Below are 21260 nucleotides of genomic sequence, written 5' to 3'. Positions count from 1 at the left end.
GGCGGATGGGCGAAATCGAGGTTGGTAGCGAGCGGAGGCCGTTCCCCTCTGGCCGTCTCCCCAGGCCGTGCCGGGGGGAAGGCAGGCAAAGTCGGTGATTATGCAGCAGTGGAGAGACAGACCATCATGACCGAATGGCGATGGGCTGCGGAGTGGAGTGTTGGGTGGACCAGGCGGGAGCCCGGGACGAGGGACGAGGGTGGCAGGCGGGTGAGGTTGCGTCGTCGTGGACGGATGGATGGATGGATGGATGGCTTATGTCGTCGGGAGCCGAAGGTCGCGGGAGTGTTGAGCGAGCGAGAAGCGAGAGAGGGCGATCAAGCGGCAGGCAGCATGGCCAGGACGAAGGCTGGGTCGCACAGGGACGAGGAGGACTGGGGGATGGTGGAGCGCAGCGAAGATTGGAGGTTGTAATATGGCGGGAGCGAATTTCTGAGTCGCGGGGCTGCCGCTTTGCACCAAAACAGCAGAGCCAAAGGTAATGTACATGGCTAGCGCGTTCTCGACCACATGACCAGCCAGGCCACTAAAACAAAGCCAGACTGGACCGACGACAGTTGTGCATCGTGTACAAAGCAAAGCGAGTCGTATCCATCTGTCTGCTGTGGCTACGCGCATGGAACTCAGTTGGTGCTGGAAGTCGTCCGCTCGTCCTACGGTTGAGTTAGGTTGACCTCCCGCCTCCTGCTCTCCCCCATGGCCCAACGCACATGTACCTCTACTCGCCGGATCGCCATGCGCGCTCGTCCCAAGTGCCAGGCGGCCGATCTGGCGCCATGATTGTCAACCATGGCAGATCGTCCATGACTGCCTACATGACCTACCTCTCTGTCTCTCGCCGTTCAGCCTCCGCCGTCGCTCCAATCATGGATGGCTCCATCACCAACTCCACCATCTTCATGCTGGCCCCCCACGTCCAAGGCCGACGCATACTTTCTAGCAAACCCGCTGCCATGCCCTGCCCAAGGGTCGCTGCGCGGTCCGTCCCGGCCTGTACTGTGATGCAACGGGCGAACGGCTCTTTTGCTCCAGCTCGTGAGACGGCTCTCTTGAGCCCTTGTTCGCTGTCTCGAGTTTTTTTTTTTTTGGTTTTTTTTTTTTTTTTTTTTTGCCCTTCTGTCGACTCCTCGCCGGGCAGCCAAGGAAGCAGGTCCCACATCCTCTTCGCTTGTCGCTGTCAGCCAAACGACCCTGAGCTGGCGAGCCCATCACACCACCCATCTGTCGACCAGATGCCTTGTTTCCACATCGGATCCTCTGCTTCTCCGCCTGCCCACATGAGCTTTCCCTCTCGGTCATCGCCATCATTCAACCATCTCGATCCTAGTCATCGTCTCTCTCGGCTGCTTCGAAGCATGCATGCTTTGTCAGTCATCTGGGACCTCGAGTATCTGGTACCTGGTCGCTGATTGGCCCTGTTCCCATAAAGAGAACTCGGTGCAAGGCAATTCCATGTCAACTGACCCGTGGGTTGGCTTTTGTTTCCGCCTATACATCTCTCATGCCGCCCAGAATGCCCCCCTCCACCCCGACTACTGCCAGAGATTTTTGCTCGGCAAAATCAATTTTGGCTCATCCAAGATCCTTCCGCTTGCCTTGGAAAAGCAACCACCGTCATCCTCCATTGGCACGAGACAGAAGCCAACCAAGCCATCACTACCTCCGAGTGTTGTAGATCATCCCCGCCAAATTGCTTCTGTCGCTGTCATCAGAATCCCTGAAAAAGCTCTCGAGAGCGAGCTTGGGATTGTGCGTTCGCGACTCACGGACGCCACAAACACGGTCATGCAGCTGATAACGGCCAGGCGTCCTTCCCGGCCCGTTAGACTTTGATCTACTTTGGGTGTCGGCTCAAAGTTACGGTCAGCCGCGAGCGCTAACCCTCCACCCTGTCAAGTCGGATGCTCAGCCTCGTCTCTCTGAGTTGGCACAGAGGCTCAGATGCGAGCATTGCTAACGGCTACCAGGACGACCGACGCAAACCTAGCACCCTGTTGTCCAGATTGGAATCTTGATACCACCGTCTGTGTATCAACGTCAAGACTTCGTGTCCAATGCTTGACTTGGGGTTTGTGACGCGTCCGTGCCTGAGCCTCGTCACTGGAGTCGAACAACTTCACGGCCATCTTCTCCGTCCATCAGCTTCGGCCATGTTTCACATTGACACAGGTGTATTGGCCCGTCTTACGTACATGATCAGCAGTCAGTGTACTACGGGACAGCAGCCACAGGAGTATCTGTACTTGACGTCCACCACGGTAAATGGAGAAGAGTCCAACCTCACGTCTCTCCTCGAAGCACAGCACGAGCCAATTCTGCCGCTCCAGTCTCCCGTCGTCGCCCAAACCCGCGCCTGGATTCCTTGCTCACTTCAGCTCCGGTACCGCTCGCACCTGCGCCGCAGCCATGCTCCAGGTGTGCTGCCGTCACAAAGCATGCCCACGCAGTTGAAACTCGCGCCCTCGTGTCTCACTCTCTCCAATGCTCGAAGCAGAAGAGTCCACGGCCAGCCGCCATCATGTCGTCCCTCACATGTCGCCACTGTGGACACGACCCCTGCAAATCCGACCCCCGTCTTCTTCCCCCTCATCCCTGATTGGCTCCCTGCCGCTACCCCGGCCGCTGTGACGGAGGCAGGGCCGGCAACCCACTGACATCACCCAGCGCAACGCAACCGCTGTCCGGGTCCCTGCCCCGTCCCCGCGTGCCCGAGCTCCTCCTATCAACCTGTACGGCCCGTCCCCTCGCTGCAAGTTGCAACGCCCCCCCTCTTTGCCATTCGTACAAGGTCGTCTCTCCGGTGCTGACGGCATGCTGCGAAGAGCACCTCCTGATGATCCGCTCACCGTCGTGGTTGTTGTTGGTGTCTTCTGTTTAATCCGCGCCGTCGGCAGCCGTCATGCTGAGTGGCCTTGGCCATCCCTACCTACCTTTCCTTCACCCTCTTTCTTCGCCCCAGCCCCTGCTCCTTACTTAGCTCACCCCTGACGCTCATCCTCGCCGAGCCCGCTCCCGCGCCGGCCACTTGCCTGCCGCGTCTGTGTGTGCGCACACGCCCGTCCACGCGCGGCATAGCAACGTCTGTTGTCGACCTCATCCAGAGCCCGATGCGACGGTGGGGCATGAACAACATCATACAGCAATACAGTCATGCAATCGCCAAAGGCCGGTCTGCAGATGCTGCAACCAGGTCGGGCCCCGGGCGACCCGGCCCGCCGCGCGGGATTCGTCGCTACGCTAGCTTGTTCCTTTGGTTGGCCGTAGCTGGCTCAGGTTCATGCAGTCAGGCAAAGCAGGGCCTGCAGCCTCCGCCTGGACCCCGTCGACCGAGGAAGCAAGCCACCCTCCACTCCGACTGGCAACACCCAAGGCAGAAGAAGAAAGAGTAAGCCGCGCCAGCACACCAAAACTCTGCATGCGTCATCTGCACCCACGAACAGCCGTCCAGCTCCTCTCACCGTGTCTCGCCTGCGCAACTGTGCGCCCCAGCGCGCGTGCGGCTGCTGCTGCTCGCATTGCATCTGAGGTCTACCACCACCGCGACCTGCTTGTGGCTGCGCGCGTGCCATGACACGTTGAGGAGCGCTGCAGATCGCGTCAAGTCATGTCCGCCAGAAAAGCAACCGTCTTCGCGGGCAATGGTAGCTGGTTGCCTTTGCAATCAACTTGCCTTGTCCAGTCAAATCCTCGGCCCAGATATACATTTGCAGACACGCACACACAAGACCTTGTTTCATCATCGTTGATGAACTCGGCGGCGGCACATGCCGCACTTCCGCGCTGGCGAGTCGGCGAGACGGTGCGCAGGCGAGGGGGCCACAATGACCACACGCCCGCCACATGAACCACGGACGAAAGGGACTAGGGTTCGGAAGGAGACATCATTCTCGCTGATAGTTGGGCTCGTTCAGGGGAGTCATGAGACGAACAAAAGTGAGCTGGCGGAAGTGGGCCGTGGCGTTGCCATGGTTACCTCCATCTTCTTTCGAAGGGTAGGCTATCGCTGTAGTTGCTGTCGTCGGCGCTTATACGACTAAACACTGGGTGCACGTCTAGAAGCGGGAGCGAGATAAAGAGATTGGCGACGGACTAAATGCCAATAATAGAGATTGAGGAGGCTGGCATATCTGCACCCGTTGTCCTCGTGTCGTCCGAGGGCACAAACTTGGCGAGAAATGCCTGGGCAACGCTCTGGTGGCATCGTCGCTTGGGCTCGACTCGGCGTGGCTGGCTGCTTCGGGACGTCGAGGTAGGGTACATGACAGAGCATCAGGCGAGGGCTGAGCGTTTTCGTCAGACGGTGCGTCTTGATTGGAGTCAAGCACGCAATGTAGGATATTGTGCAGCGTTTCAGCAGGGCGTAGTACCGGTCAATGGGGAGGTGAGTGTCAAGTCGTCGGCCCTCATTGGAGCATCTTTTTAAATGGTGGTGGATGGTGAGTGGCCACGAGGCGAGCTGGAAACCAGAGGATGCAGTCGGGGTAGTTGGTGAGCATTGGACTTCAAGCAAGTGGCTCAAAGATGGAGAGTGAGGGCTGAAGCCACGCTTCGACCGTGAACTTTCAGCAGTATGGCGCCTGAGGAGAAAGCCTTGATTGGATTTTTGGGTGCATTTTCGGAGAGCGGCCGTTGAAGGCTGCTGCATGTCTCACAACTCCGTCGTCTTCTGGTGTGGATGCTGAGTCAGAACCCAAAAGTCATGGCCGCTCGACGTCAGTGTCGCACTCACCACCTTTGCGCGACACTCCACTGTCCAGCTTTCTTCCAATTCAGCTCCATCCAGCATAATGACTCGTCCACCGTCGCCTTCCACCGAGCCCTCTTCGATACTGCACCTCTATGCCGAATTGCTTCTCCACATCCGAACCGTCACGCTCTTCGCGTCGCTCCGCACCGCGCACACGTCCGAAACCAAGGCTGTTCTCTCTGCCGACGGCGAAACGCTGACCCTCACCCATGAAGGCCACTCCGCCTCCATTCGCCTTCCCACGCAGATCGCAGGCGGGGGATCCGCAGCTTTGATGCTGCCTCAGGCGCCGAGCAAGGAATTGACGCTCCGATTGCAGTTGCAGGAAAAGAGCCCCGGCTTGCTGCGATCGAGGCAGGGTGCTGAGAATGTGGTGCCCTGGGATGCTCGCCAGCTGGAAGCAGCTGAGAGTGTCAAGTGCGCAAAGTGTGGAGCACAGCTGGCCGTTGCGAACCCCAAGCGGAACGATGACGAAAGCGACCCCAGTTCCGAGGGCGCAAATGGCGGTGGTGCGGAGAACACACGTATGGGCGTCAAGTCATGGCTTGACTTGCCGAATGAGAATTGGGCAGAAATGATGGACTTTTGGCATTGCCACAAACCGGACGAGCATAGCCATGGTAACAACAATCATGCAGGACGCGGAAAAGGCTATGCTGCCAGTAACAGGCTCACGGCAAGAAAGGGCGTAGGCTTCGTGGATCTTGCACACTTGCTGCTTGCCGAAGAAGATTGCACCGGCGTCAAGGTAAGAATCCCTCTTGCGAGCATCCCCAGCGGCTTCGGCTCGTGTCAGGCGAACAAGGCACAACATCCCCCATGCGCGTTCTCGCTTCTCTCTCTGTGCTCTTCGTTTTTGAAGAGGTATGGGCAACAAGAAGGAGGCCAGGCCCAACCTTGGTTGAATCAATGGCGCGGTCTTCGATACAAATGTCCAACAAGAACAAGACAGGTGGCAGCGGGTTTGTGTACCCTCATTGCTCGTGCAAATGATGCGGTTCTTGCTTGCTGCGCCAGTCTCTGTCTTGGCTTTCAGCCTTCTGCCTGGCAACTTACAGGGCGGGGGCGATTAAAACAAGATACATCATCAATGTATAGTAGCAAAATCGATCAGTCACATCGTCAAGCAATACCACAACTTCTTGCCAAGTTCCTGTTCTGACTTTTCCCAGCTTGCTACACACAGTTCCTCAGATCAGCGCTCACATCTGCTCTGCTCTTCGTGCAACTCTCATGTCGGCCTCTTCGACCACCGCAGTAATGGATTCCGCCTTTGGAAGTGGAGCTTGTCCGTCACATGCAAAGACGCCCCTTCGCCCAAGTCATACAGCCCGCTGAAGTGGGTTTCCGCGCAGCTTCTATCTTTGATCGAGAATCAAGGAGTCAGGAAGTTCACGGTGGTCCCGGACGATGAACTACAGGCAAGCAAGGCCGATGAGGATGGGGAGAGCTTGGAGCCCATCGAAGTGCGTCGCTACCCTCCCACCTCTTAAATCTTAGTACGAGAAGTGGCAAGCTAATTAAGAACACCACCACAGATCTGGGTCTTCACACCTGACCTCTCCTTCTCCTCTTCGGTTCCACATGCCGGCGGTTCCAACGACCATGGCACGACCGACCCGGCGCGTGCAATGAAGGTCATGTGGAAGCCTGCGGCCCATCTCAAGCCGGACCACGAACAGGGCCAAGCACTCGACAGGCTCTCTTTGAGCGTTGAAGAGGCGAGACTGCCGGTGCATGTTTTCCTTGCGCTGAAAGAAAGATTGAGGAGCAGCGGTGCCTGGATCCCGGCCAGTGCAAAGAAGATGGGCGACTGGAATGTCGGGCTGCTTGAAAGGTTCGCAGAAGAGGAGGCTTAAAGGGAAAAAAGCGTTTGGAGACGAAGCGAGAAAATGTTGAATGGGCAGCGTCCGCTGCCGCACATGCTATCTTTGGCTGGTGTGTTTTGTGAGAAGCGCGAAAGGAAGGAAGGAAATCAACCCAACCTCTGTTGTCTCGAGGCCATCCCTTTGCTCAGGCTCATGGGCTGGCTCCGCACCGTTCTTGCCACCGAATCCCATCTACCGTCCGGAACAAGGGATGAACGAAATGATACGCTCTACTCGCAAGCCCCGTCGACGATGTTTGACGTCACAGGGTGTGGTGAGTACTAGTCCATTCGAAAGCTTCGGGGACGATTATTGCGACTTTCTTTAGCAGGGGACGAAAAACGGAAGTGGTCTCGATGAGCCATCCCGTTCATGACCTAGTATCAACCTTCCACGGCACTCGACCTGATGCTATCTTCGGACAGCCGCACCAAAATTGCAACGGCTTGCCCTTTTGAGAACTGATTTTGGCGCTTCTCTGCCCAATGGCGCCTTGTGACTTCTTTCTCCTGGTCGGCCAACTTGGCCGGCGAAGACCGTTTTCCATGGCCGTGAGAGCAGTCACTTCTCTAGCGGCAACCGTCGGCCATTAAAGACTGCATTTCTCCATGTATTTTTCAAAGGTTTCTTTTCTCTTTCTCCGATCCTTTGCACAGCTTCACCGATTCTGCACGCGTGTGCAAGACTTGCACCTATGTCAGGAGAGAAGAGAACTACAGGATCAGTGGAGACCATTCGGCACCATGGACGACATTTTACTCGAGGATCTCATGGCATCGCCTAGTCACGCACACGACCAGCAAAGCCCTGAAGCGTTGGCGCAACCATGCTCGACGGCAGCCTCCCCGGAGGAACCAGATCCAATTGCTGTCATTCCCTTCGACCTCCCCAACCACATTGTCCGCCCTCATGTCGGAGAATGTCAATGTCTCTGGTGCTGGCGACCCATGCCATCTCTATCCCATCAAGACCAATCACCCAAACTGAAGAGAAAGTCTCTCGAATTCACGTTCCCGCATCCTGAGAATGCGGCCCCAGACCCAATTGGAGCTCCCGATCTTTTCCCACCCAACACCACCCTGCCATCAGTGTCAGCCGACGAATCTAGTAGTTGGCATATTTTCCCTTCCAAGCCCCCTACCAGCGGCGTTTACACGGCGAGGACCTTGTCGATGGCTACGAATCTAGTCCCCGTTCTTGTCTACACTCCTAGCCGGTCCCGGTCTCACTCCGCGGTCGAAGAGAACACCGGCCTCTGGGGAATGAATGGGGAAGCCCATTATGACGAGCAAAGAACCGAGGAGGAGGAGTATGACTATGACTTGGGCAGTGCATATCCCAAGGCATACCAGGACTACTTGGAAGAAAGCATGAGCAGCATCGGCAGCAGCACCCTGCGAGAAGTCAACGAAGGCGCCAGCGACAGCGACGACGACGACGACGACGGTAGCGTTTCATCGACGGCTGCCAGATCGACGACATCAGTTACACGGGAAGACGGCATGTCGGAACAGAAAGAGTCCCCGCGGCCTTCGGCCGACTCCATCTCGACCACGCCCCGACCTCCTGATCCGAGTAGATGGAGCGAATCTACAGATCCCACGACTACGTCTTCGCCTGTAAGACCAAACGACGCGGACGACTACGAAGAAGAAGAAGAAGAAGAAGAAGAAGAAGAAGAAGAAGAAGAAGAAGAAGAAGAAGAAGAAGAAGACGGAGATGGCAAAGAGGGTGGCCGAGTCGAGTCCCCAATCGCCCCCTTGGACCTCTGGCAATGGCCGCAACACGAACGCTTCCTGGACCCGCGCACGCCGACGCCGCGGCCTCCGTCCCCCTTCTCCACCTCCTCTCCTTCTTCTGCTCCCTCGCATTGTCCGCCGCAACCGCAACCCGAACGCTTCCTAGATCCGCGCACGCCGCCGCCGACGCCGCCGACGACGCCGCCGCCGCCTCGCCCGTCGCCTACTGCTGCGACGCCTCCCGCAACAAACCCCGCTCCTCCCCGGCCTGTTTCTGATGCGCGGACCTCTTTGGTGGCACGCTGCGGTTCGGTCAGTGGCGGTGGCGGCGGCGGCGGTCGGCGTGCTGGGCTTCGCCGGGGTGTGAGGAATGTGTGGGGGAAGTTGATTGGTGGGGTGAGGAGGAGGGCGGGCTGAATGAGGATGATGGACGGGAGGGAAGGGTGGGTTGAGATGGATGGGTGCATGTGGGTTGAGCAGTTGTGGTATCATGTGGGACGAGAGGGAGGGCCATGGCGTTGGGAGTCGTTTTGGGCGACGTTTTGTTCACTTGGGAATTTGGTGGTTCGGACAGAGCGAGTATTGGGTCACATATGGAGACGCAGGAACGAACATTCTGAAAACGCCATTTCGTTCTTTTGGTTCTATAGAAGCAAGCAAGACTCTCAATCCCTCGTGCTCCAACCAACCAGATCAATCTCTCTCATCCATCATTTTGTCCTCCTTCCTCTCCAGTACTGAAGAAGAGAAAGTCGCGACCCAAGAGAGAAGACAGAGAAGAGTGAGACGTGGACAAGAAAGACGGAGACAGCAAGGAAATCCATCATCGCACATTTCCCCGTCTTTTCTCAGTTTGGAAGAGTTTTCAATGTTTTTGGGTTTTCAGTTGAGAGTGCGCGAGCACGAGAGGATGACGCTTTGTTCAAACCAAATAGATGGTAAAAATGATAGAGAATGTTGACAAGTCATCAGATATTTGTGAGTGGTGTTGTACTCTCTTTCAGTCAGATAGGTGGAAAACCGAGTAAAGTAGGAAGGATTCTGCCGGCGCTCTCAACAAACACACCCCAAGTGACGGGGTGACTGACCCAGATGACAAACGACAGGGAGTGGCGTTTGGGGGATATGACCAAAGAAGGAAAAAGTGTCAAAAAAATAGTAAAGCCTCAGCACGACCGGTCACACAAAGGTGCCGGCGTGGAAGGAAAAAAGGGGGCAAAATTGCTCGTCAACACAGGGCTCGCCTTCAAGAGCAGCAACGCCTCCAACAGCAACCCCTCATCTTCTCCACAGCCACTCTGCACATCCCATTTACTGAGATCCAAAGTCAAAGTCCAGCTCATTCCAAGCCGGGTTGGGGTTGTACATCATGTTGTCAAACTGGCCGCCAAAGTTGGACAAGTCCTGGAACCAATTCGAAGCACCCTCGCCGTTGTTGTTAACAACCGGGGCAGGGTTGACCGGAGCCGACGTGGGAGCCGCCATGGGAGCCGACGTCATGCTCGAGTCGCCGAAAAGCTGGAAGTCGCCCGAAGGAAGGTAGTCGTCGCCACCAAAGCCTTCATCCAGGTGCATGTTGTTGGTCGGCGCAAAAAGGGTCATGTTGGGCTGCGCGTGGGGCGACAACTCGCTTGTGCTCATGTCGGCGAAGTTGAACGGCTTGGACATGTCCAACGGAGGAAAGTGGTCAGCGAAGAGATCGTCGTTGCTGAGGGCCGGGGTGGGTTGCTGCATGTTGGTGTTGAAGTTGAAGGTTGGGTCGTACATCATATCCGCAGCAGAATGATTGAAGTCGGTGTTGGGAGTGGTGATGGCATCTTCAAAGGTGTTCTGGGGCATCGGAGAACAGCCGGTTGAGAAGGTAATGTTGGTTACTGCCGTTGTGTTTGATTCTCGGCGGTACATTTCCTGTCCATTGTTGCCGTAGAACATGCTCGCAGTGTCGAATCCGGAAGAGGAGGCATTGCTGTCAAAATCAACTTCCGGGAAGGACGACACAGAGGGCGAATTGTCAAAGGGAGTGGCAGGAGTAGAGAGCATGGGGGTGGAGAGTTGCTGGATGTGGCCGGTTGGGGGCGTGTCCACGAACGGAGTGAGGGGAGTCTGAGGCCCCATGGAGCTGACGGAGCCAGTCGACTTCTTGGGTCCCTTGCCGTTGGCCTTGGAACGGACATAGGTCCAACCGTGGGCCTTCTCCATGTGCTGCTTGCAGTTCGACTCGCGCTTGGACGAGTAGGCGCATGGGTGGAAGAGGCACTTGTACTGCGCAGGGGTAGCAGTGTGCTTGTCATTGACGTGGCGGTCACGCTCCTTCTCCGTGGGCCAGCCTGCGTTGTGGTACTTGCACTTGAGTTCCGGGCACTTCCAGGGGCGGGAGTGCGTCTTCTCGTGCTTCGTCAGATCGCACGGGCGCTCAAAGGTCTTGCGGCACTCGGAGCAAATGTGCTTGACATCACCAGGACGGTCAGACTTGCGGCGCCTGGCCATTGAGCGGTAGACGTCGTCGTCCTCTTCTTCCACACCGGCGTCAAGTGGACGCTTGAGGTGGGCCAGAGAGGCCGCCTGCTCGGCGTCGGAAACAAGGGGGATCATCTTGCCATCCTTCTCGCGGACGAGCTGAGCGGGTTGGCCGTTCTTACTGAGGCCGCCCTGGAGGACGACCTTTTCGTCTCTATAAACGTGATTAGCGCGCTGTGACTCATACGCCAAGACTTTGCGAGATACGTACGACGAGTAATCCACCTCTCCCGCGGCTTCGCCGGAAGCCTTTTTCACCCTGGAAGCAGCCATGATGGCGGCGTACCTACGGATCTGTTCAACCAGGTCGAGGAAATAGTTAGTCGTATAAGGGCGGTCGGTCGGCAGACGTTGGTCGGCTTCACAGATGTGAGAGACAGTGTCGGCAATAAAGGCAACGCTCGTTTCGCAGAATCGCTTGTACTTGGCTGGCGAGGCGGCGTATTGCTTTAATTGGCGACACACGTGAGCCAAAGAACTTGAAATATCTGAAGAATCAACACTTACGGGAGCGAGGAAGATGAGCGTCTTCTCGAGGTCGCGGAGGTTGGTGATGTCCTTCGAGCCAATTCGCGAGGGAACGTCCTTGATCAAGGGGTGGAATTCCCTCAAGGACGGCTCGCGGAGAATTGGACGGATAATGCGGGTCTGGATGACACCGTAGGCTTGTTTGCTGAGGCCGCGGGTCTTGGTGGCAGAGCCAGAGAGACTCGAGTATGACTGAGTGACGGCCGATCGTGAGGCCGCAGCAGACTGAGTAGACCGGGCACGGCGAGCACCTTCAAAGGTCAGCATCCCGGGCAAGGAGGAGCAGGAGGAGGTCAACATACCGTGGACGGAGCCACTGACAGATGAGCCAAGGCCGCTGTCAGAGACGTGGTGGTGGTCCACAGCAGCGGGCTTGGAGTCGATTTGCATAGCATCCGGGTCGGCCACGGAGTGGTTGCCCAACATGAAAGAGGGAACGGGCAGGACCTGTTCGTCCTTTAGGATGCTGGCATCAGGAGCCGTCTTGCCGGACAAGACGTTGTCAAACTCGGCGAGGAGGCCAGCAACCCTGCTCTGGCCAGCGTCGAGGAGCTGCTCGAGAGAGTGCGGGTTGGTCTCGGAGCGCTTGGGCATGGAGTGATGGTTGAGGGGGTTGACGAGATCAGAGGAGACGTTGGTTGGAGAGTGGAAGGTTCCGGCTTTGCGAAGATGGCTCGTCATGAGCGGCGGCGGCGGCATCTGGACGGAATGGTCCTTTTGAGGACGGCGGCGGGGGTTGACTTGATTGGCAGCCATGTTGACGGTAGGGGGATAAGCCGCTTTGCAGAGGGTCAACTCGTTGGACCGAGTGGGAGGGCGGTGTCGAGACGGTATGACTCACCAGCGATTGGTGTCCAAGACGCAGTGATTGTCGAATCAGAGGGCAGGGCCCGGTGAAGGAAGAGGCAGGGTCGAGGGGCTTGGAGCGTGTTGGATCAAGAGTAGGGCGGCAGACGACAGGTCGTTGACGCGGCGGTGTCGTCAACTACATGCAGCGCAAGGCTGAGGCTGGTGATGGGAGGGACGGCAAGGTTTGAAGGTGGTGGACTGAGGCGAGAGGGAGAAGAGGGCGCTGGGGGCGAATGGCGAGTATATGAGTAAGGCGTCAGAGCAAGCACTTGGGCGATTGACGCTTGGACGGCTGGGACGGGAGTGTCGAGTGGAACCGGGTGGAGGAGTCGGTGGTGCGAGCGAGGTTGTGGTGAAGGTGAAGGAGGAGGAAGGAAAAGTGGTGAAGCAGAGCGGAGGCCGGTGTTGATGAGGATGGTTTAGGCAGCAGCGCGGACGCGGACGCGGGTCAGGTCAGCCCTGGTGCCGCCGGTGCACACCGCAGGGCCTCGCGCCTCGCGCCATGTCGCCGTTTCAAGCCTCGACGGCATCTCAGCGACTCGCTTCGCATCTCTGCCCCCTCTTGGACACCCACTCAGCCTTGGCCCGCGCGCGGCCCGCTCGGATTGCACCTCGCTCCACCTCGCACCGCCGTCGCTTTCGCATGCACTGCCTCCATCTTGCCCGCCTCAAAGGCGAATATGCTACGACCTCCTCCGGAACCTCCTGCTTCCATATAATTGTGCCAGCGCTCAACCGTCCGACTTTGCAGACTTTGCACCGACACACGTTCCAGCCTTGCAGCGAGGTACTCGGCTTTGGTCGTCCAGTCTTACGGGCGTACCACTCGACGGCATCAAGCCTGCTCCTACCTTGGCCCAGGCTCAAAAACATGCCTCTCCCCAGCCAAACCCTTCTTCTGCGTGAATGACGCGAACCCGACCGAAAGGCCAAACCCCCAGCGAAGAGCGCCCTGATCCTGGCCTCTGACCTCACCGGAGCCACCGCGCCAGCACCGCCGCACCACAGCGACCCCGCGCCAAGCCCCGTCACAGCCCTCAGGTCCGCTAGCTTACGACGTTTCTTCTTCTTCTTCTTCTTCTTCTTCGACATACCTCGGCCGTGTGAGAGCACTTCAGACGCTGACCGCGTCGGATCCGGAATGCTTCTACCGCCAAGACTGCCAGTCGTGCAACGGCCCCGGCTCTTCACCCTTCCGCTTCGCCCTTGACGAATCCCACACGTGGCCGTCTGCCTTCTAGAAGTCTCGAATGCTACTCCCGTCAGCCTGCCACACACGGAAGAATAGGAGAGAGACAACATGCAAAGGTAGGCAGCCCTGTACTGTACGCGGCTGTATACGCAACCCAATGCGTCGTCACTGCTTTGCTGCGCTCCAAGAATGAGTGCTCTGATTCCATTCCCCTCGCAAAATTAGAAGCAGGCAGCAACAATTCATCATTTTGACCATGCTTCCTCTTCGACTCGACAACGTGCCAACGGTTCGTGACAAGACCCGGCGTTGCACTAGGTACTCCCACCTGGTACCTACCGTTCCCACCCGGCCTCGAGCAAACACCATGCTCCGGCTCTACCTACCACCTGCTCCAAACATGCCAGTGTCTTGAACGACAGCGGAACCGTCGTTGATTCACCTTTGCCTGGCCGCACCAGAGCACAAACCAAACTCCGCTCTGTACCTGCCTGCCTGTTTGTTGCGCACCCTTTCCATCTTCTTGCCGTACCGCTGCCCCGACTGCACGACCCGTCGGGCGACACGCATTCCTGTGTCTTCGTACGATGGTGCCCGGTCGGTCAATGACCTGCCTCCAACCCGAACGAATTGAATCTGCCGTTTGCAACGCTGCGACGGGCGTCACCGTGTGCTCGAGAGGCGCTGGCCGGTTCGTGCTTGGTGAAGGAATCCTTCGCGTGCCGTCAGCATGGGGGAACTGTCCTTGACGTACAACCGTCACCATCACCCTCCTTCCCAAGCACCCGCTCTCCGCCATCACCTGCACTTTGAGGCCTTGCTGTCAGAGGAGACGGTCGTGTTGGGGCGGGCACGAAGGCTGTAGGCTATGAGACTGCTTGTCGAGCCTTGAGGTGCGCTTGGTCTTGAACTGAGCTGATCGACTGCATCGTCGGCCTCTGTTGTTCCCCTCCAGAAACGCTGAGTGCTCGTGCTCGTGCTCGAGCTCGCTGTTGGCCAGGCTCGCTCTGTTGCGGATGCGGTCCAACAGTGCGCTGTCTCCTGGTTGTCGTGTCTGACACTTGTCAACGGTCCAAACCAGAGTTCGAGATACCCATCGCGTTCCAAGACTGCGTGGTTGCATGGCACACTGCGTCAATTGTGAAATTGGCCACCCTGCTCATGCTTGACGCTTTGTCTGGCTCGGTATTGTCGAGACGGACAGAAGAAACTCTTTCTGTGTCTCTCGACGGCGTGTCTTGTCCTTTGCTCGTTCACTCCGCACACTCTTACCGGATTCTTCCATTTCTGGCCAGCTCAGTGGGCTCCTCGACCGTCAAACACCAAAAGCGCTGCCGAGACGGTGCGAGTTGTGGTCGGTTCGCCTTGTCGTCGCGAGAAGTCAGTCTCGCACCATCGACTGCTCCACTCAAGGCGGCTGGCTGGTCCCCCGGCAAGCTTTCCCATGAATTGCTGCTTGATTGTTGACTGCCAAAGTCGTTTGCTGTTGCTGTCTGTGGTCTATGGAAGGATTCCGAGAGATCCTTCGCTAGCATCGATTGAGTGGGCTTGAAGTGTCGTTCAAGTGCGACCACCTACGAACAGCAGGAATCTACCGTTACCGTCTCTATGGCTATCTTCGGTCAAGCAACTTGGAGAGATCCTCTTTTCTCGATGCTCAAGTGTGTATGGAATGTGGCAGAAGCGTCGAAACGAGGCAGTGGCGCTGAATGAAGCCAGATTGGGAGGATTCGGGAGTTCGTTGTCTCCGTTGGTTTCGTTAGGGGAGGAATTTAAGTGTGAGTGCCAAGTGTGGTTGGAGTGTGGATGAGCAACGGCAATCCAGGCCGACTACCAGCCTTGGTGAATCTGTTGCCGGTGTTGCTGTCGCTGCCAGAAGGAGTTTTGAACGATCCATCGCCTATGATGGGCGTGCGGGTTTCAAGTGTGGTCGGTTTTTTGTACGAGCAGCGAGATGAGACTCGGTTGCTGCCGGCGGTCGATGTCGCTGTCGGTGGCCGGGAAAGGCAACGCAAAAGTTCCACCGTTCTCCATCGGCGTGTGAGTTGAAGTGGTGTAAAAGTCTCGAGACGAGGCGGCAGCAAGACTGACGACCGGCTGGTGGTGTCCAGGATTCTCGCCATCGCCGCGGAAGGAGCTCGAGAGATGTCGCGTTCGGAGCCTTCGAGCGAGCTTGCACTGTCACAGTGTGATGGAGGAGTGGCGAGAGCGACAAGGGTGGTCATTAGCTGGGAGGTAACAACCAACTGCCATGCTGGGGTCCGGAGAAGGTGCTCCTTCCACAGTCGATTTGCGGACGGTCTTGGGATGTGCTACTCCTCCAACTGGAATTGCACTCGAAAAATTTTGAACTAATTGTCAGAAAAAGGCGATGAGACTCTTGACGACCTCAACTGCCAGTGTAAAAAGCGCCTAGCTGTAGAGTTCTTGTCTTAATTCTCTCAACGCATCCAGGATGTTGGACGCTAACTTGTCGGAGGGCCGGTGCAAGCATTGAACGAGGCTCACGCTGAAGACAAACTGTTTCCTCTCCGTCGCTTTTGGCCTTCATCATCTCAGCAAATCCAATGAAGTCTAGAAACATCATCAGAAACGCCCGGTGTCTTCTGACGATTCTCCAGAACAAAAGCCGTTCTCTGATGCGCTGGACTGCTACCATTATGCCTCCGAGACATGAGCCTTTCGGCTACTTCACAAGGAATGTTCCTATGCCTTGGGCCTACATTGCAGCCTTGCTTCGCACAGTAACGAATGCGGTAATGACCAATAATCCCAAATCCCACCACACCACAAGCGCTTGACGGTCGATATCATTTCCAAACCCAATGATTCATAGCTGCGTCGCCTGCCGGATTCATCCTGCATCGCAGCCGAAGTTCTTGAACCACTTTGGTCACCTCTTTCTCAAACCACCCAACCCCGTCGGCGACTGAGCTTACTTTCAGAATGCGGGGACAGCCGCCCGCTCACTTGAGGGTCGAGGGTGGTTGGAGCATTGTCTTCTGCTGACTAAGGGAACAGACCCGACGTCTCGCCAATTGTTTCCAAGAGAAACATGTCTAATATATGATCGTATATGATCGTACATGATCGACCAACCCAGCGTCACTGCCCGTCATCTGATATCAATCCCCGGTTCAACCCCGTCCAACCAACCAGCAACTACATGTCCCAACCGCCACTACACCTGGCGCTCATGGCGCGAATGCCACCGCCGCCCTACCATACTTACCGTTCTAGCGGACACTTCGGCAGCAAGCTAATTGCCTCAAGGCCGCGTCGTTTGGCTCTCGATTTGGCCGGTTCGAAAACGAAAACAGGAAACCTTCCTCCGCAGTACTCCGATCCAGCCACTGATAAGGGAAGAATTGCGAGGACTTTTGCGAAGCAAGCCCTAAAGCACGGGCTCGCATTTCAAGTTGAATCGACTCACCGTCTCGTCGTTACGAGTTATAGTCTGGGAATAGACAAGACATGACGGAATCAAGGCGGCAGGTAATGCGCAGATCCGAAATCCACAAACAAAGGTAAAAGGGACTGCACGACATTGAAAAAGCAGCGCCAGAAGCCGCTAGCGTAGCATACGGGTGTGCATCGGGACACGCGCAAACAAGCTACGCGGCGCCGTCTCCATCAAACGCCCGTGACAGCTGCTGCAACTCTTCTCCCGCGCATCCTCCCATTTAGGCGACTTGGTACGGTAGGCGAATATGATTGCGCCATCGATGCATGCTCCCGCATCGCCCACGGGCGCTAACGCCGGGATCATCGAGAATAGTCACGGATCGGGTCTGAAAGGCGCTGGGAGCCGAGGTCTGGGCAGCATTCCGCAAGTTTCTTGCCAAACTGATGTCAAAAAGAGCGGCGGCGGATGTGTGCGGCGAGGTGGCGGGGAACGAGGAAGGTTGAGGTGGTGGAAGCAGGATACGAAAGGTCCGTCATCAGTGCTTCAATTCATGCGCTCCTTGGCCAGCCGGAAGAGATTCATCCGTCCAAAAACCCCGTGAGTTGGGAAAGAGGGGGGAATGGGTTGTGAGATACCAAAACAACTGGACAGTGGACAGTACGACTAACTACGCGGCTAGGGGCTGCCGCATACAAGGCGAAAGGTACATCCCTGCGACCACGTTCTAAAGGTTGAATTCTCCGGGGCTTTATGACTTTTGGGCTCTCAGATGGCGTCCGCCATTCCTTAGTTGAACACCAGTCATAATGCTCGTGAAGCGCGGCGGTGGAGGGCGGAACGGGCGGCTTAAGTACATCCGCGCATCTAAAACGGCGTAAGGTTTTTCGCGAACACTGTATAGTCGGCTTCTCTACAGCAAACCTTGCGGGGTATTTGCTCTTAATTGTGGCCAAAATACACTGGAAACGAGTCAGCCATTACGTTGCCGCCATGCTGCGCTGTAAACGTCAGCAACTCTTCGATGCGACAAGGTTGGGTCATGACCAACCCCTCAATCGCGCCTTTGTCGCCGTAGTATAAAGCTACTCGACGGCGCAGAGTCAAAATCGTGCGCCCGTTGCAAGTTGATGGATTGCTGAAGCGGCGCGGGTACAAATATGTGGTAATGGAAATCCGAATGAGGAGATAATTCTCCGTAAAGCAACGAAATAAACCGGCTGCTTGGGCGAGCATTGAAGAAGTGCAAGCAATGATAAGCGGTAGACGCGACGGAATGCGAAAGCGAATGCGGATTTTGAAGCCGCTGCTCGGCAACGATGACCGGGAAGATGATATGAAGAAGAAATTCTGCTGACTGCTAGAGCGGAATTGCGCGCCGTATCCCCGCCTTGTATTTTCTTCTTGTCCCCATCTAGGAGCATGGACGCGGGAGGTCCAATTGTATGACTGATGCAGGTTTGACACACCGTTCAGGCGCTTATCCGGGGCCCAAAAGACTGCAAGGCAAATAGTATTGTCCTTACCCGCAGTTACTGCAAGTAAGACTTGTGGGGCCAGAGCGTCTTGGCCAACCTTGTGAAATCATTCTAAAGAGCAGGGACAAGCTCGTGTGCGCAGAGCACAAGCAGCGACGCAGTTTTTAGGTGAGCAGGGAGAGGGACAACGGAAACAAAGTTTGAGAACTTGTAAGTTACCACGTTTTCCGCTTTCGCACCATGTTAGGCTTTTTTCGTCGCTCCCTGTCTTAACGTGCGGGCATGTCAGGACTTTTAGGTCGTGTAGGCTTTTTATTTTATCACTTGGCCAATGAGCGCGTCGCTTCAACCGGTTTGATCGCAGGGTCAACGCTGGTTAGAACGCTTTGCATCACCATTTCCACATTAGTACGTCTGTTGAACGGCGGTGAAGTTAGCAGCAAGATTCATGTCTCGAACACCAACCAACGATGGAGTTTCGGGACACGCAGGAATGAAAGACTTGCGTCTTTTCCCTGAAAGCTCGCAAGGAGTTCCGCAAGTGGCAAGGACACGGGCGGACGCGGGCGGACACGGGCGGACACGGGCGGACGCGGAGCCCGTCTCGTCCGTGTCTAGTACCGATCGGTAAGAACTTCCACAAGAGCGAGCCCGGTGTCCAATTGAAAGTACATGGCTTGCTTGGTTTCAGGCTTACTGGCCATGAGCCTCGGTCGTACCGAGGCATACTGTTCATCTACACTTTATGCTCACCATCTGGGCCCGGTGTCGGAAAGCAGAAGCCGCGAATCGCCACGTCTCCAACCAAATATTAGACTTATGACTGGGCAAGACAATCACTTAAGTTCGGACACACGCAACAGCTGGCTCGCATCCGCTACATGCCCTCTTCTGACCCAAAGAGCACTTTTTAGCTTTCTGGATTTCTTGATGATCGGTTTCTGTGTGTCACTGTCTTGGAAGCGCCATATCTTACGGCGGACCTCGGTACGAACGCGAGTTTGAGCAATCTGTTGCCCGGTGAGATTGGTTTTGATTTCAGTTTTGAAAGAAATCGCAAAGCAACGCTCCTCGTAAAGTAGCTAGAAAGTGAAACGGAATCCCACCTGTCCAAACATTAGCACCGTCGAGCTACTAAGCATCACTTTGGAACTTACCGTATTCTCCAAAACCCTCCGACCCTCTTTCTGCGCCCGATTTGCTAAAGCAAAGTGTACCGAAAGTGCTGCAACAATGCTCATCATCAAGATGTGGGATCTGTCTACCGGTCAGTCACAACGGGCCTGGCAGCTCAAGCGAGGAGGACGACCATACCCGATCGAAACCCAGACGGCTGTCTTGTAATTCGGAGCCTCTTGGCTGCGGACAATGTAGCTGCCAGCGACGCCGCCAGCTCCGTTGAAAGCAGTGCAGGTAGCTGACGTGAAGACGCGCTTCCACTGTCTACAGATGCAAGTCAGCTTGCAATCATTCCTCTTTTCGGTTTGTACGCTCACCCAACGACATTGTTCGCCTGGTAGGCGCTCAACGCAGCCCAATTGGCCACGAACGCCCCGGTCGCCACAAAAGTCCCAATGTAGCGCACAGCAACGACGTCCGAGAAGCCTAGCATCGCAAAACCAGCAATGAGACACACGGCGTTGAATATGATGACGGGTCCCCTGAGACAATACCTGTCGCCCATGAAGGAAGAGAGCGAGGCTGGAATGACCGCCCAATAGTAGGGCGGCGCCGACAGCAAGATTGACCGGGCTGACGAGAAGCCCATGCCTTTCTCGAGGATGATGGGCAGAAAGTATGAAAGCGCGGTCGAAACAATGTTTTGAAGGAAGAAGAGGATCGCGAAGCCGTAGACCTTGATGTCGGTGGCGTGCACAAGGACCTTTTTGATCGCAAACGCGTCTGCATGCACGTCGCCTCTGTCTCGGTGAATCCGCTTGGTCGCGACGATGCTTTCCTCCTTGTTCAGGAACTTGAAGCATTCGTGGCTGGTTTCGGGAAATTCGACCATCCACCAGTACGTCGCGATGCCGATGACGCAGGTGATGAGACCCTGGACAGCGAACATCCAGCGCCAGCCTGCGAGGCCTCCCTGTCCGTCCAGCTGGTTCAGACCGTAGTTGACGATGTTGCCCGTAGCGAGGACGATGACCTGGCCGCTTTGGAGGAATGCAAAGCGGAGCTGTTGTTCTTGACGCGTGTACCACGTCGAGATGAGGTAGATCAGGCCCGGGTAGATGCCGGACATGGTGGCGCCGAGCAGGATGCGCAGGAAAATCATTTGCTGCCATGTATGTATGAAGCCAGTGCAGAGCGTGATGATGCCAAAAGTAAATGTAATGATGCTGAACCATGTGCGAGGGCCAAACGTGCGAACGGCGACGGTTGAAGGTAGTTGGAAGGCGATGCTGGAGCAGGTGAATATGAAGATGGCCACCGAGTAGCGGTTTCCCTTGTCAAGCTCGAGGTCGGTGAGCATGGAAGTCACAGAAGCATTCGAGATGACGCCGCTGTCGAGCAGATTCAAGCTGCACAGTATCCCAGCAATTGTGCAGAGGCGGAGGTCCACTTTGAGCCGGATGTGACGCTCGAAGAAGCTGTTTGCCTCATCTTCGACCTCCGAAATAGTAGTCAATCGGGTCGATTCATCGATTCGACTGTCGTCATGAGTTTTTGGCCTTGCTGATGCCTCAGCGCCAACTGGTGGAGATGATGTGTCCATGGTGCCGTACGAGGGCACTGACCCGGGAATGCGTGGACGCATGTCGACAGCCTGATAGCACGGCAAAAACGATCCTAGTTTAGTGCAGTAGGAAGGCTGGTGACAGTAACGGCAAGACAGTTACTGCATGCATAGTGGGATGGATTGCTTCATCGCTCGTCGCTATCGAGCGGAGTCGTGTTTAGGATCTGCACATGGACAAGGGATCCTGGTACCA

At 56.2% G+C, this 21260-nt stretch overlaps 8 protein-coding genes across 8 annotated transcripts; 3 read left to right on the top strand and 5 right to left on the bottom strand.

The window, feature by feature from the left end:
• Nucleotides 1-112: 112 nt before the first annotated feature.
• J3D65DRAFT_226423 (uncharacterized protein) lies at nucleotides 113-749 on the bottom strand. The gene has a single exon (XM_066794634.1). It carries the CDS (start codon nucleotides 616-618, stop codon nucleotides 256-258), a length of 363 nt encoding a protein of 120 aa, XP_066658993.1. The 5' UTR covers nucleotides 619-749; the 3' UTR covers nucleotides 113-255.
• A 1191-nt stretch (nucleotides 750-1940) lies between these two features.
• Nucleotides 1941-3012, top strand: J3D65DRAFT_226118 (uncharacterized protein). Its single transcript, XM_066794627.1, has 2 exons — nucleotides 1941-2729; nucleotides 2823-3012. Exon 1 carries the CDS (start codon nucleotides 2055-2057, stop codon nucleotides 2652-2654), a length of 600 nt encoding a protein of 199 aa, XP_066658992.1. The 5' UTR covers nucleotides 1941-2054; the 3' UTR covers nucleotides 2655-2729; nucleotides 2823-3012.
• A 1775-nt stretch (nucleotides 3013-4787) lies between these two features.
• Nucleotides 4788-6606, top strand: J3D65DRAFT_548281 (ubiquitin-conjugating enzyme E2-binding protein; the record flags this gene model as incomplete). Its single annotated transcript, XM_066796900.1, has 4 exons — nucleotides 4788-5192; nucleotides 5265-5495; nucleotides 5920-6213; nucleotides 6286-6606. 4 exons carry the CDS (start codon nucleotides 4788-4790, stop codon nucleotides 6604-6606), a joined length of 1251 nt encoding a protein of 416 aa, XP_066658991.1.
• Nucleotides 6607-6915: 309 nt separating this feature from the next.
• J3D65DRAFT_225756 (uncharacterized protein) lies at nucleotides 6916-9218 on the top strand. Its single transcript, XM_066794624.1, has one exon. It carries the CDS (start codon nucleotides 7224-7226, stop codon nucleotides 8769-8771), a length of 1548 nt encoding a protein of 515 aa, XP_066658990.1. The 5' UTR covers nucleotides 6916-7223; the 3' UTR covers nucleotides 8772-9218.
• Nucleotides 9219-9559: 341 nt separating this feature from the next.
• On the bottom strand, nucleotides 9560-11265 carry J3D65DRAFT_614666 (uncharacterized protein). Its single transcript, XM_066799238.1, has one exon. The coding sequence runs from the start codon at nucleotides 11142-11144 to the stop codon at nucleotides 9666-9668; it is 1479 nt and encodes a 492-aa protein (XP_066658989.1). The 5' UTR covers nucleotides 11145-11265; the 3' UTR covers nucleotides 9560-9665.
• Nucleotides 11266-12718: 1453 nt separating this feature from the next.
• Nucleotides 12719-13686, bottom strand: J3D65DRAFT_225759 (uncharacterized protein). Its single transcript, XM_066794625.1, has one exon. It carries the CDS (start codon nucleotides 13548-13550, stop codon nucleotides 12780-12782), a length of 771 nt encoding a protein of 256 aa, XP_066658988.1. The 5' UTR covers nucleotides 13551-13686; the 3' UTR covers nucleotides 12719-12779.
• A 1373-nt stretch (nucleotides 13687-15059) lies between these two features.
• Nucleotides 15060-15747, bottom strand: J3D65DRAFT_225783 (uncharacterized protein). The gene has a single exon (XM_066794626.1). It carries the CDS (start codon nucleotides 15663-15665, stop codon nucleotides 15213-15215), a length of 453 nt encoding a protein of 150 aa, XP_066658987.1. The 5' UTR covers nucleotides 15666-15747; the 3' UTR covers nucleotides 15060-15212.
• A 3656-nt stretch (nucleotides 15748-19403) lies between these two features.
• J3D65DRAFT_546989 (major facilitator superfamily domain-containing protein) lies at nucleotides 19404-21043 on the bottom strand (the record flags this gene model as incomplete). Its single annotated transcript, XM_066796841.1, has 4 exons — nucleotides 19404-19427; nucleotides 19479-19578; nucleotides 19636-19764; nucleotides 19818-21043. 4 exons carry the CDS (start codon nucleotides 21041-21043, stop codon nucleotides 19404-19406), a joined length of 1479 nt encoding a protein of 492 aa, XP_066658986.1.
• Nucleotides 21044-21260: the final 217 nt, after the last annotated feature.

This window comes from Phyllosticta citribraziliensis (genome assembly GCF_038025025.1).
Source record: "Phyllosticta citribraziliensis strain CPC 17464 chromosome Unknown J3D65scaffold_2, whole genome shotgun sequence".
Taxonomy (NCBI): Eukaryota; Fungi; Ascomycota; class Dothideomycetes; order Botryosphaeriales; family Phyllostictaceae; genus Phyllosticta; species Phyllosticta citribraziliensis.
The sequence above is the reverse complement of the archived record's forward strand: the minus strand, read 5'-3'. Positions and strand labels throughout refer to the sequence as shown.